We start from the raw sequence: 14,526 nt of genomic DNA, 5'->3' as shown, positions 1-14,526 counted from the left end.
ATGCCTCGGCCCCGATAGGGCTCGATATGTCCTCCAAGAAATCCACGAAGGCAGTTGTGGTCATCATCTCGGTGCGGCGTCACTAACTAAGAAGGTACTCCAGGCTGGATATTATTGGCCGACCATGGAAAAAGATGCCTCCGAGTTCACCAAGAAATGCATGCCCTGCCAGTTGTTTGCTGACCTCCACAAGGCCCTGCCTGAAGAGCTAACAACAACAATGACCCTGTGGCCATTTTGAAGATGGGGTATGAACATTCTAGGACTATTTCCACTGTCAATCAGACAACTTAAATTCCTGATAGTGGCAATCGATTACTTCACTAAGTGGATCGAAGTTGAGCCCTTATCCAGTATCACGACGACCAACATCCGGAAATTTACTTAGAGGAGCATTATAACACGGTTCGGGATACCCGCCGCAATTGTCACTAACAACGTGACTCAATTTTCCGACCGAAAGTTTAGGGAACTGTTGGTAGGCCTTCACATCAAACAACACTCCACTTCAGTTAAATACCCTCAAACAAACGGGCAAGCAGAAGCAGCTAACAAAGTCCTCATGCGAGGAATAAAAAGAAGGTTGCAAGAAGCCAATGGAGCATGGCCATAATAGTTGCATCATGTCTTGTGAGCCTACCGCACATCTCCTCACTCCACCACCGGGGAATCACCTTTTAATCTCACCTACGGGTCCAAGGCTATGATACTAGTAGAGATCGGCGAGCCCACCTAGCGAACAATACACTTTGATGAAGCCGCCAACTCGACTATCCTGATACACAACCTAGATTGGATAGAAGAGAAGAGACACTGAGCCAGAATCAAGGAAACCGCCATCAAAAGAAGGACCATTGAAAAATACAATAGAACTATGCTACCATGAGACTTTGAAGCGAGTAGTTTACTACTTAGGAGGGCGGATGTCAGCAAAACAAAGGGCAAGCTAGCACCTAATTGGGAAGGACCCTACCAAGTAACTAGCAAAACCGACAAATGGGCCTACAAGATCGAAGACCTACCAGGGAAGGAAATCCCCGTACTAGGAACGCAACAAACCTACGATAGTTTTTTGCTTAAAAAAAGGTAAATTCTAGCCATCAAACCCATTAATGGTTGAGCAAATGATGTAACTGAATTCATCTATATGATAACGAGGTATTATTCAAAGAAGTTTTTACAAACAATAGATGGTCGCCAACAATATGCCCCTCAGAGGCGTGGGCCAGTCCCCCTCTGATGGCAGTCAAATCTGCAAACCCAAGCTTGGACCAAGTCCTCTTGGTCACCAATAGTATGCCTCTCAGAGGCATGGGCCAGTCCCCCTCTGATGGCGGTCAAATATGCAAACCCAAGCTTGGACCAAGTCCTCTTGGTCGCCAATAGTACGCCCCTTAGAGGCGTGGGCCAATCCCCCTCTGATGACGGTCAAATATGCAAACCCAAGCTTGATAGAGTTCTCTTGGTCGCCAATAGTATGCTCATCAAAATCGTGGGTCAGTACCCCTCTGATGGCATTTCAACCTGCAAACCCAAGACTGGACCAAGTTCTCTTGGTCGTCAATAATATGCCCCTCGGAGGCGTGGGCCAGTCCCCCTCTAATGGTAGTCCAATCTGCAAACCCAAGACTGGACCAAGTCCTCTTAGTTGCCAATAATATGCCCCTCGGAGGCGTGGGCCAGTCCTCCTCTGATGGTAGTCCAATATGCAAACCCAAGACTGGACCAAGTCCTCTTGGTCGCCAATAATATGCCCCTCGGAGGCGTGGGCCAGTCCCCCTCTGATGGCGGTTCAACCTCCAAACCTAAGATTGGACCAAATCGTCTTGGTCGCCAACAACACACCCCTCAAAAACATAGGCCAATCCCCCATTGACAATGCCCAACATTCAATTTTGTTTGTTTAAATAAATCGGGCATATACTACTTAATGATTATTTAATATTCTCATTCAAGTCCAATAACGGTGAACCGGGCGTCCACTACCTGAGGATTACTCAATATTCTCATTCAGTTTAATAATGGAAATCTGATCAACTATCACTTCAATACCAAGTAGATTCAAAACCAGATGCTACTGATCATCCATATGATTTATTATTCGATTGATTGATTAATCAGTTCATATTTGATTAGTGAAGAATTGGTGATTATTAAATACTCATTCAGGTTATTTAAGTGGATATCCAGATACCGAAGACTTGGATATCATTTTATACTCTTGCGGGTTCACCCAGTTCATATATGATTAGTCAAGACTTGGTTATTATTAAAGACTCATTCGGGTTATTTAAATTGATATCCGGATAGTAAGGACTGAATTCAAATATACGTAAGCTGGCTAAAGAAAGCAAAGAAATACAATAAACACAAATTGGGTAGAAAGGGTAAAAGAAGCATTTCAGTTACTGCAAAATCCGTTTAAAATTACATCAAAAAATTACAACCCCTCTATCTCTACTTGGGATCTGAAGCTTCACTAGACCTTCTCCAACATCGGCGATCAGCTCCCCCTCTAGTGTCAGGTAGAAGGAATCGGACCTGAGCAAAGGCGTTATCCCACCCCACATTAGTCACCACGACGACATCAACTAAACAATGTCACCTTTGTTTGTCTAATCCCATTCCTCGGTCAACTACAACAGGGTCTCCAGATGACGCCTCTCTCCCTCAGCTCGGTCAAGGCATTCATATAAGGCCCCAATTTACCGTTGAGTAGCTCCCATGCCAGCTTGGTCCTGCAGCGCAGCCTCCCGAGCTTCGTGAAGTTGGTGTGTCATCGCCGATAACTGCTCACTAACACTCATGTTCTACTTCTCTTGGACTTTAAGCGCCTCAACGTACTTCTTCTCCAAATCGTGGAGTTCAATCGAGTGTCGCTCCTGGAGTTTGGCCAAAGCATCCTCCAACCCGGGTAGTTAACACTCCTTCACCCTCGAAATATTTGGCCATTGAAACAACCAAAACCCCAGCCTCCCGAACCCTTCTCAGAATATCGGTGACATGCATTGAGTCCATCGTCTCTAGTATTTTGGGGTTGATCAGCCTGGCCTCCACAGACTTAGGAACTCTATACATGAAGGAAGATTTGAGGAACGTTTTTCCTTTCCCACTAGTAGGGGTTTTCCCCTTAGTAGGATCCTCTGTGCGGGGTACGAGGACCCCAACAGGCACAACTTCTTCCCTTGTTAGATCAATCGGGTGGGTATCAGTCGAAATGGTTGCGACCACGATCTGAGGCTCAAAAGGAGGAGGCAGAACATTTGTTGGCCTAGAAGACTCTACAGGAGAAGACTCTGTGTGGGCGGGCGAATCGAACCGTGCCTTCTTAGTGACCTTTGCACTCTTCCTCTTCAGAGCAACCCTCCTCAGAAGACCTGGTTGGTCAGATTGATCACTCATAGCAGTTTCTGGAAAAAAGAGAAAATAAACATTCAGAACCAAACAATAATACAAAAGAAAAATACAATGTGTAAACCAGATGCTCACCGACTTCAACCTAAAAAATATGATCCCCCTAAACCAGCTTATAGCACACTACGACCTGACCCTCCTTAATCCAGGATAACATCTCATCTGCCACCTCCCTTTCCCAGTGACTCAACTAGTCGTATGAGAAGCTAAAGGATTTGGTCAGTTTCTCATGAATTCCCACATTCCAATAAAATGGGAACCAGGGATGACAATCGGTTCCGTACGCCTAGGAATGTTGCTCTCCCATGACCTTTATCCGGAAGAACCCGATTTTCCACCCCTTGACGGATTCCACAAAGGGTTGGAAGAGAGCACGTCCGTCCCCAGATTGGAGCGAGGTCCACCCACACTAACCCGCGTCACTCTCGTCCATGCTAGAGCTATGCCCCACCCAGAACATCCAGAAGAAAAGGTGAAGCGTGTGTGGACGTTCCATGACATTGCAAAAGATTTTGAAGGCCCGGATACAACCCTAGGAGTTAGGGTGGAGTTGGGAAGGAGCCACTTGAAGGCCCGGATACAACACATGGGCTGACCATTCATCGAAGGGAACCCTCAAGCCGATTCGGCGGCAAAAATACTCATACATGTAAAAGCTGTGACGGTCGTTCCTCTCCAAAAATATATCATGGCAGACCCATTCCTTCTTAGCCGGACTACGCCATGTGATGCCTTTAGTTGGGTAAGCCAACAAGTCCACCTGAGGCTGCTTGTCCGGTGAGTAGAATGAAGTGCTACCGACGACCTCCCGGTCAACCCACGAGTAAGGAGATTCTGGTCCCATTATCTCCAGCGGAAGAGTATATTGATCGACGCGGTCAACAAATTTCCTCCCCATAGGCAACTTGTCACTAGAAGAAGTGTCACATTCTGAGTTGGATATGTTACCCAAGACGGGACCTCACTTCTTACAAAAGGCTATCCGGTCCTAGACGCCAACCTCACCCATGCTATCTCCCCCTAACGTCGTGCAAAAAAGGGCAAATAGAGACAACCGTCGAGACTGCCCCCGTATAGACCGACGCCTTTGATGATAGGAACCGGGTGAAATAAAAATCGGCGGGGTCTAAGCAAGATCTCTAGATCAACAGAACCGAAATCCCCACAGGTCAGAATTAAAAGAAAGAAAAGAGGAAAGTGAATTACCGGTTTAAAAAAGCTTCAAAAGAAAGTAGACTTCTAGATGTAAGAAACTTGCCCGAATTCAAGGATGATTAGAAATTCAACAAGGATACATAATAGAGAATGTTGGGAGGGGGAACCCCTATTTATAGGGGAAGACCCAAGCCCAGATATTTCCAAGGGCCCAACTCGAATCTCACATCCACCCGTCCAAAATCACTCGAGGGCAATTTAATGGTGGCACAAAAATCCAGAGGACAAGACTGAAATGAATAGATGCGTCGGTTTATTACTCCTGGCTCAGAAGAAACGCCAAGCGTCCCTCCATATGCCCAATAAAGGCAGAGAATCATCATGACCTACCCCTATACCTACCTAAGTCCGCTCACACCAATAACCCTATACATGGGCCATCCCTCAATCCACCCTAAGAGCTTACTAGCCCAGCCAGCTACCTCAGTCGTATTCAGGTTGTCTTTAGTCCAACCCTGAGTCCACTAGCCTGACCATATTTTGACCGACCTAATAGACAAGGGGCAACTATTCTACTCCGATCATACCCGGGCTACCTTTAATCCAATCTTTGAGTCCACTAGCCCGACCACGTTTTGACCGACTTAATAGATTGGGAGCAACTGTTCTATCCCGGTCATACCCGGGCAACCATCCGTTCATTCTGAATATTGTATGTAGGGTCCCGCACCTTCCAGCCACCCGCCTTAGATGGACCCACTTATAGTAGACACCATGAATTTCTCAACCGTATTTTGAAGGCTCGGATACAACACTTGGGCAGACCATTCATCGAATGGAACCCTCAAGCCGATTCAGTGGCAAAAATACTCGTACATATAAAAGCTGTAACGGTCGTTCCTCTCCAAAAATATATCATGGCAGACCCATTCCTTCTTAGCCGGACTACGCCACGTGATGCCTTCAGTTGGGTAAGCCAGCAAGTCCACCTTAGGCTGCTTGTCCGGCAAGTAGAATGAAGTGCTACCGACGACCTCCTAGTCAACCCACCAGTAAGGAGATTCTGGTCCCATTATCTCCAGCGGAAGAGTATATTGATCGGCGCGATCAACAAATTTCCTCCCCATAGGCAACTTGTCACTAGAAGAAGTGTCACATTCTGAGTTGGATATGTTACCCAAGACGGGACCTCACTTCTTACAAAAGGCTATCCGGTCCTAGACGCCAACCTCACCCATGCTATCTCCCCCTAACGTCGTGCAAAAAAGGGCAAATAGAGACAACCGTCGAGACTGCCCCCGTATAGACCGACGCCTTTGATGATAGGAACCGGGTGAAATAAAAATCGGCGGGGTCTAAGCAAGATCTCTAGATCAACAGAACCGAAATCCCCACAGGTCAGAATTAAAAGAAAGAAAAGAGGAAAGTGAATTACCGGTTTAAAAAAGCTTCAAAAGAAAGTAGACTTCTAGATGTAAGAAACTTGCCCGAATTCAAGGATGATTAGAAATTCAACAAGGATACATAATAGAGAATGTTGGGAGGGGGAACCCCTATTTATAGGGGAAGACCCAAGCCCAGATATTTCCAAGGGCCCAACTCGAATCTCACATCCACCCGTCCAAAATCACTCGAGGGCAATTTAATGGTGGCACAAAAATCCAGAGGACAAGACTGAAATGAATAGATGCGTCGGTTTATTACTCCTGGCTCAGAAGAAACGCCAAGCGTCCCTCCATATGCCCAATAAAGGCAGTAGCCAAGTACCTCAATCATATTCGAGTTGTCTTTAGTCCAATCCTGAGTCCACTAGCCCGACCATATTTTGACCGACCTAATAGACAAGGGGCAACTGTTGTACTCTGGTCATACCCGGGCTACCTTTAATCCAATCTTTGAGTCCACTAGCACGGCCACGTTTTGACCGACCTAATAGATTAGGAGCAACTGTTCTATCCTGGTCATACCTGGGCTACCATCCGTTCATTCTGAATACTGTATGCAGGATCCCGCACCTTCCAGCCACTCGCCTCAGATGGACCCACTTATAGTAGACACCATAAATGCTTCTAACACAACATTAATACCTCTGACCCACTATTTAATGTGTCACTGACTCGCCTTCAATGTCAGATAACAGACCGCCTGCCACGCCACCTGCACATTTCGCCTGTCCCCAACAAGAGCAGATTCACAATATAAGCAAGGACGACTAGAGTACATCTTTTGTACCGATTAGATACTGACCAATGACCAGATGTCATCTCAGTATTTCCTAAACTCTATAAATAGGAGATATCATACATGAAGTATAATTAATTCTCATTCCCTCATTTATTGCTACACTTATTGCTCCAACTTCTCTCTTACTTACTCCCTTTATCTCTCTAGAATACTCAACTGACTTGATCTTCGGAGAACCTTTTCAGGTACCTCCCCCAACGGGTCCAGACGAAATTTCGACCAAATCACTTAATCCTTTACACTCTACCGAGCATTCATCACCGACCACTTTACACCCATTGTCGACCATCCTCTCATAATACAAAGAACAAGTACTTTCTTAAGGTACTTGGTGTACATTTACATAAAAAATACACCATAGGGAGTAAAAAACGATTAAAATGAATTTCTCGAGGAATATGGAAGGAGAAATAGTAATGATAATTAAAATTTATTGAAATATCACGACTAATAATAATGGACAAGATATCACGACTAACAACAATTAACAAGAACAATCAAACTTTATTCTCATTAGGTTGAATTGACTACATAAAATTGTCCAGTTCAATCGATTGAACCAGACACCAAACTAGTTCGAGCCCTATGTTGATTGGCCACATGGTCGAACCTACTCAACTTGACCTGATTATGATAAAATTGGTGGCTCGGTCGATTATTGATTAAATTGAAAAGCCAATCATATTTTTTTAATCTATGACAAACTTAAAATGACATTGATTTTAGAGGAATTTTTTTAAAACATTTCAAAAAATGACATCATTTTGATCTTGGAACTCAAACCAGTAAATGATTCTTTGACATGTGGAATTTCTTCTACAATAATATACTAGTGGCATGAGTAGTTACACAAAACTAAAATGATAAGTTATCAATGTTGCTATAATTCTCTTACAATTATTGGTGTGAAGGATGTTTAGTTTGTCTTTCAAAATGAAAAAAATATCATAAACTTATTATACTTTTATGATTTTAGCATAATTACTGGTGTGATTAATGTTTTTTATTATATACAATGTTAGTTATAAACTATTAATAATATTATTAATTTATTAATAAAATGGGTTCAACCCTTTACTCATTGTTCCTATCACTGACCCATTAATTCAGTAGCATGATGGAAACAAACTGTTTGAGATTAATAACACCTTCAAAAAAGCATATTTTAAAATAATTTATTTTCTTGAATAAGGAAATAAGTTATCTTATATAATCAATAAAATTATGACATATATTTTATTTAATTATTTTTAATAAAAATATTTCTAAAACAAAATAAAATAGTACACATCATATTTTATTGTCCGGAAGAAACAAGTTATACCTGAGAAAATATTTTATTCTATTTAATTTATTATATACATAATATTAGTCTTCATTGAAAATAATCCGGAACCTTTTTAACAAAAAAGAGTTTAGAGGTTTATGCAAGTCCACACACTTTCAATTCCATGAATACCTTACTCCCTCGAATTGGAGTATCTCTTTGCACTCCACGACTCCTACAACCACCACACTCTTCTAAAAAGCCCAATAAATTCACATCCTCCTCCGGCAGCGGCGGTAGTTCTTTATCCGCCACATGCTCCGCCAGCAAATGGGCGGAGCGTCTCATTTCCGATTTTCAATTCCTCGGCGAAACTTCCTCCGACAACAACCACCTCTCCCATTCCTCCACCGCTACTCTCAGCCCCTCTCTTCCTCCTCCTCCGCCTCTTGATCCTCCCGAACGCTACCTCTCTATTCCCATCGATTTCTACCAAATCCTCGGCGCCGAAACTCATTTCCTTGGCGATGGAATTCGAAGAGCCTACGAAGCAAGATTCTCGAAGCCTCCGCAATATGCGTTCAGTGACGACGCTTTAATTAGTCGTCGCCAAATTCTTCAAGCTGCGTGTGAAACCCTAGCTGATCCTGCTTCTAGAAGAGAGTATAATCAAGGCCTCGTTGATGATGAAGACGGAACTGTTCTCACTCAAGTCCCTTTCCACAAGGTATTTATTTCTATTCAATGTTGATTCTAGTGGCCTGGTTATTTTTATTAAGCTAATTTTGGTTCAATGTGGTTTGTTTTATGTTAAGAACAAGGTTTTACAATTGCTGTATGTAGCTGCAATGGTGTGGTTTTAGCGGTTTATTGCGACCGCACCACATTTCCCCACAATTGTGATAAATGGAACATAACTGTGACCATGGTTCAGTGAAAGAGAGAGAGAGTAAATGAAATTAAGAAGGAATGTATAATATGAGGACATACTTTTTTTTTATAGTAATTGGTCAATCAGTTAAGGGAATGAACGTTTGCTTTGCCAATTATGGACCTTATTCTTATTAAGTATATTTTTATTTAATAAAATTTTAAACAGACACAAAAGTTTAATTCAATAAATGAAATTGTTTTATGGTATGAACAAAATGCATGATAAAATATGTTCTATTTGATAAATTTTATTGAAATTTTACTTAATAAAGTTAAGCTCCCTTAGTTGTTAAGTAGTACAAAGTTTAGGTCCTTAATGGATGTTTTGAAACTGAAGTCCTTTATTGTCATCACAGTAAAGTTGAACTTCTTTACTACAATTTTGTCGACAGGAAAGTGAGAGACTGAAATTTACTGAAAATGGCAACAAATGTATGTTTTTATATTGAGATTTCAGTCACGGATGTGGCCGCAGACAATGCAATCGCTGCATTGCAAAATGCAGTGTGAAATTTTCCGTGACTGAAGATTCATTTTTGAAACTGATCGGCTTTTTCTGGGTGCATCACTGTTTGCGGTTGTTTCTTGTGATCTGGTACCACACACCAAATGTAGGACGACACCTATTGTGGCCTACACAACTTACAACCTTACACCCAACCAATAATCTGGCTCATATAGGATATAAGAGATAATAACTAACTAGTAACAAACTGATGTAATAGACAGCTCAAAGCATGGATTTGTCAAACACCCTCACGTGTCGGTGTCCGACACGGATACGCTCAGATTCGCAAATGATACATATCCGTAGAGTATCCAAAAATTAAAAAAATAAAATAAATAAATATCAAGACACGTATCAAATTCGTTTTCAATAAAATATAGGATATATGAATTCGTTTTCAATAAAATATAGGATATATGAATTCGTTTTCAATAAAATATAGGATATATGAATTCGTTTTCAATAAAATATAGGATATATAGATTCGTTTTCAATAAAGTAGGATAAGATAAATTCGTTTTCAAAAAAATTGGATAAGATAGATTTGTTATGGAGGGCAATGATTTTCAATTTCCGTTATATTTTTTACTTTGGATATTTTGATTTACACTTATAATTTTATCATATTTTATGTGTTTTTTATTATTTTATACGCGTATCCCTGAACGGATCGTATCTTATACTTTAGAAAAAATGCGTGTCAACGTATTGGATACGTATCGTATCCGACACACGTATCCATATCCGTGCTTCATAGATAGACAGTAACAAAGTGAATATAATTGGTGACTAACTCAACCAATATTCTAGCTAACCTATAACCACCATAAGAATACTGTAACTTATTGGTGAAAAGTGAGGGCTTTGTAGGTGCCTGGAGCTTTGTGCGCATTACAGGAAGCTGGAGAGACTGGGTTGGTGCTTCAGATTGGACAAGATTTGCTTAGAGAGAGGTTGCCCAAGTCATTTAAGCAAGATGTTGTCTTGGCAATGGCACTTGCTTATGTTGACATTTCGAGGGATGCTATGGCTTTGTCCCCGCCTGATTTCGTTGCAGGTTGCGAGATGTTAGAGAGAGCGTTGAAGCTTTTGCAGGTGAATAACTCAAATTCATGCCCATTGGATGGATTGTTCCATTTTATTTTCCTTTTAAGGATTTTTTAAAATAGTATCATTTTGTGTATTTTGAAATTTCAGTCACATGTTGTATTGATTTATTCAGTCTTTACTGATGTGCTGAAATCCATTTGATATGCTGTAGGTTTATATAGATTTTGTATAGACATGATGATCTTGGAGGGTGAAATTTGTGTATGAAAAACATTTATGAAGTATATTGTTCCTTTTGAACTTCATACTACCGCTTTTACAAAAGCATTATAAGCAGAGCATATACAATGATGATCTTAGCCACTGGCAGACCTTATAAAGGACACCCCCTCCCTCACATTTTTTGTGAAGTTATCTACTTATCTTAGGTATAATTTTATGGGTATAGTTCAAAATGCCAACAACAACAAAATTCAAGAACACTTTATATGACTTTATGGGTATGGAAAAATTTCATATTCTCTTCAAAACCCTCACCTCAAGCTCTATGGGGCTTCACCCTCTTCAGTATCATGTGGTCCCTTACCCTCCTCCACCTCTGATATAGCTTCTGATAATATTCCCACTCAAACCTCATTTGCTTTCCACCTTAAAAATGTCATATTTACTCTTTCTAAAATTTTCTTCAATTGAACATGTAAAATTTATATATTCTAATGATTCCATATATTTTTAATGTGTAAATCATGGCCATGCACCCCCTAAAATTGTGGTCAAGATCTGCCATTGATCTTAGCCTGGACACTTCTAAGTTTCAGTTCTGATACTAGCTTTTCCGTAACTTACTCGATTACGTAGGAGGAAGGGGCAAGCAGGCTAGCACCAGACTTACAAGCACAGATTGACGAGACACTTGAAGAGATAACTCCACGTTGTGTTTTGGAACTTATAGCCTTGCCTCTTGGTGATGAACATCGAGCACGGAGGGAGGAAGGCCTTCAGGGTGTTCGTAACATTTTGTGGGCAGTTGGAGGAGGGGGAGCGGCTGCAATTGCTGGGGGTTTCACCCGTGAAGATTTCATGAACGAGGCGTTCTTGCATATGACAGCATCTGAACAGGTATTTGTAGATTAATTTTTTGCATATTTTTCTTGTCATTTTTATTTTCTCCTGTTGTTTATTTATAAATAATTTACCTTTATCTTTATCTTTTCCCTTTTATTCCTCAATCTTCTGTCAAGGTTGATCTTTTTGTAGCTACACCAAGTAATATTCCAGCTGAAAGTTTTGAAGCGTATGGTGTGGCACTTGCTCTTGTTGCACAAGCCTTTGTAGGTAAGAAACCACATCTCGTCCAAGATGCTGATAACTTATTCCAACAACTTCAACAAACTAAGGTAGCTACAATGATGAATGCCACCTCTGTTTATACGCCCAAGGAGAAGAGAGAGGTTGATTTTGCTTTAGAAAGGGGACTCTGCACACTGCTTGTTGGGAAGCTTGATCAGTGTCGTTCATGGTTGGGACTAGACAGTGAGAGCTCACCTTATAGAAACCCATCTATTATAGAATTTATAATGGAAAACGCAAAGGGTGATGAAGACAGTGATCTTCCTGGACTCTGTAAATTGTTGGAGACATGGTTGTTGGAGGTGGTTTTCCCCAGATTTAGAGATACTAAAGACATAACACTCACGCTTGGAGATTACTATGATGATCCTACTGTACTAAGATATCTAGAGAAGCTAGAGGGTGTTGGTTACTCACCCTTGGCAGCTGCAGCAGCCATAGCAAAAATTGGAGCTGATGCTACTGCTGTTATAGGTCATGTCAGGGATAGTGTAATAAACGCATTGAAGAAGGTATTTCCTGCTGGTTCTGAAGATCAAATTGTGAAACAACTAGAAAATGTTGATAAAGATCATATCAATTTTTCTGAAAGTGAGAGTCCTGTAGTATTATCAGATCAAGATACATCGGCTAATGTTGAGGTTTCTGGAATAAAAAATTCTACTGATATAGGCGGTAAGTTTATTACTGATGAAATAAAAGATGCAAGTGTGAAGATAACGTGCGCTGGTGTTGTAATTGGACTTGTGACTTTGGCTGGCCTGAAGTTTTTACCTGCTAGGAATGACACATCTATCCTACGCAAAATGACTGGTTCAGCTAAGGCATCAGATACTATCAACTCAGGTATGGCCTTTATAGAGATATCTGCACTCTGCAGTTTGGAACACTAGTACAAATAGGTTATTATTCATTATCTGAATGATTCAGTTACCAGTGCATTATTAGGTTTTATAAGTTCATAATGTAAAATTCTAGAAATAGTTTCCTTTTGCATATAACACAGATTCATCTGCACAGGTTCCCTACAAGAGGAAGAATTCAGAGAGCAGCTACCAAAAATGGATGCAAGGGTTGCAGAAGCTCTAGTTCAGAAATGGCAAAATATCAAGTCCCAAGCTTTTGGACCTGACCATTACCTAGGAAGATTGCAAGAGGTAAGGAATTTAACTGGCCTTCATGAAAGTGGTAATGGTAATGGTAATGGTAATTACACACTTCCAAAATTTATTAAGTTCAATATGCACTGATAGAACTTTATTCTATGGTTATGTTAAGTCTGACTCCCTTAAGGAAGTCCTATACAACAGATCCCAGTACTCAATCCAATTTATTCTGAGCTTGCTCTTGCAATTATACATTTTTATAGCACGCATTGTTTCTTTATATCCATTGGATCCTGTTGTGGTATGATGGGATACCATTTGTGGTATGCTTAGGAGTTTTGGGGATAGGGGAATGAGTGGGTTCATACAAATTGGAAAGCAATGGGACTGTGGGAGGAATTATTTATCTTTTATTTTATTTTGTATGGAATTGAAAAGTAGTTACCAACTAATCTTTTTAATAAACCTATTCCACTACTTACCACATCATAATTTTTAAAGGGGACCAACCCTCTCCATTGATATTGATTAATCTCCTGAAGTTAACAAACCATTAACATCCCCTCCCCAATCGGATCCCTCCATTCCCCATCTATCACGCTAAGCGGGTCTGCATGCTGCATTTCTATCTTGTCAATGTTTCACACAATAACTTAACTAATCTTTCAGATTGGAAACCCAAATCAGATTGTATGAAACCATTTTTACCAAGGATACCGAGGAGCAACATTCAAATGATCTGTATGAATATATATTATTTTAGACTCTCCTGGAAAAACAGTCTTTAAATTTCTTTCTTTTAGTTTTGTCGCTTTTAAGTGCCAACTGCATTGAGGCAATCATTCTGTGAAATATCATATGTATATAAAGTTCTGATGAAGTTAAGATCTGCTAGGTTTTGGATGGTGACATGTTGAAGATATGGACTGATCGCGCAGCTGAGATTGCAGAACGTGGTTGGTCCTATGACTACACTTTGGAGGATCTCAACATTGATAGTGTGACAATATCGCAGAATGGGCGTCGTGCTGTGGTGGAAGCAACTCTCAAAGAGTCAACCCACCTCACTGCTGTAGATCATCCACAACATGACACTTCAAACAGCCGAACCTACACAACAAGATATGAGATAACTTTTGCAGGTTCAGGTTGGAAAATTGTTGAAGGAGCTGTCCTTGAGTCATAATTTTATATTGTAAATCATATATACATATCAGGTTATGACATGTTAATCAATCTAGATGCTACCTCCTGTCATATGTACATTTTATTTTTGATTGTGCATTTTCAAGCACTTTATGTTATAAACCCCCATACTGGACAAGGGAAATATAGTTGCCACAAATTGCCATGATGCATTGAGATCTGAAAATGGGAGCCAAATTGCAAGGGAATTTGTACTGCAATTTTTGTTACATTGATGGTGCATTTTTCAGCAAATCATCCCTAATTTGTACTGCAATTTTTGTTACATTGATAGGTATTTGATATAGTAAATT

The 14,526-nt window shown here is 40.7% G+C and overlaps 1 protein-coding gene across 1 annotated transcript; it reads left to right on the top strand.

Moving 5' to 3' along the window:
* The first annotated feature begins 8,214 nt into the window (after positions 1-8,214).
* Positions 8,215-14,442, top strand: LOC109339157 (protein ACCUMULATION AND REPLICATION OF CHLOROPLASTS 6, chloroplastic-like). The gene is made up of 6 exons (XM_019576565.1): positions 8,215-8,807; positions 10,392-10,616; positions 11,430-11,690; positions 11,813-12,767; positions 12,942-13,078; positions 13,923-14,442. The coding sequence occupies exons 1-6, from the start codon at positions 8,265-8,267 to the stop codon at positions 14,211-14,213; spliced, it is 2,412 nt and encodes an 803-aa protein (XP_019432110.1). The 5' UTR covers positions 8,215-8,264; the 3' UTR covers positions 14,214-14,442.
* Positions 14,443-14,526: the final 84 nt, after the last annotated feature.

Source organism: Lupinus angustifolius, unplaced genomic scaffold (assembly GCF_001865875.1).
Source record: "Lupinus angustifolius cultivar Tanjil unplaced genomic scaffold, LupAngTanjil_v1.0 Scaffold_60_11, whole genome shotgun sequence".
Classification (NCBI taxonomy): domain Eukaryota; kingdom Viridiplantae; phylum Streptophyta; class Magnoliopsida; order Fabales; family Fabaceae; genus Lupinus; species Lupinus angustifolius.
The sequence above is the reverse complement of the archived record's forward strand: the minus strand, read 5'-3'. Positions and strand labels throughout refer to the sequence as shown.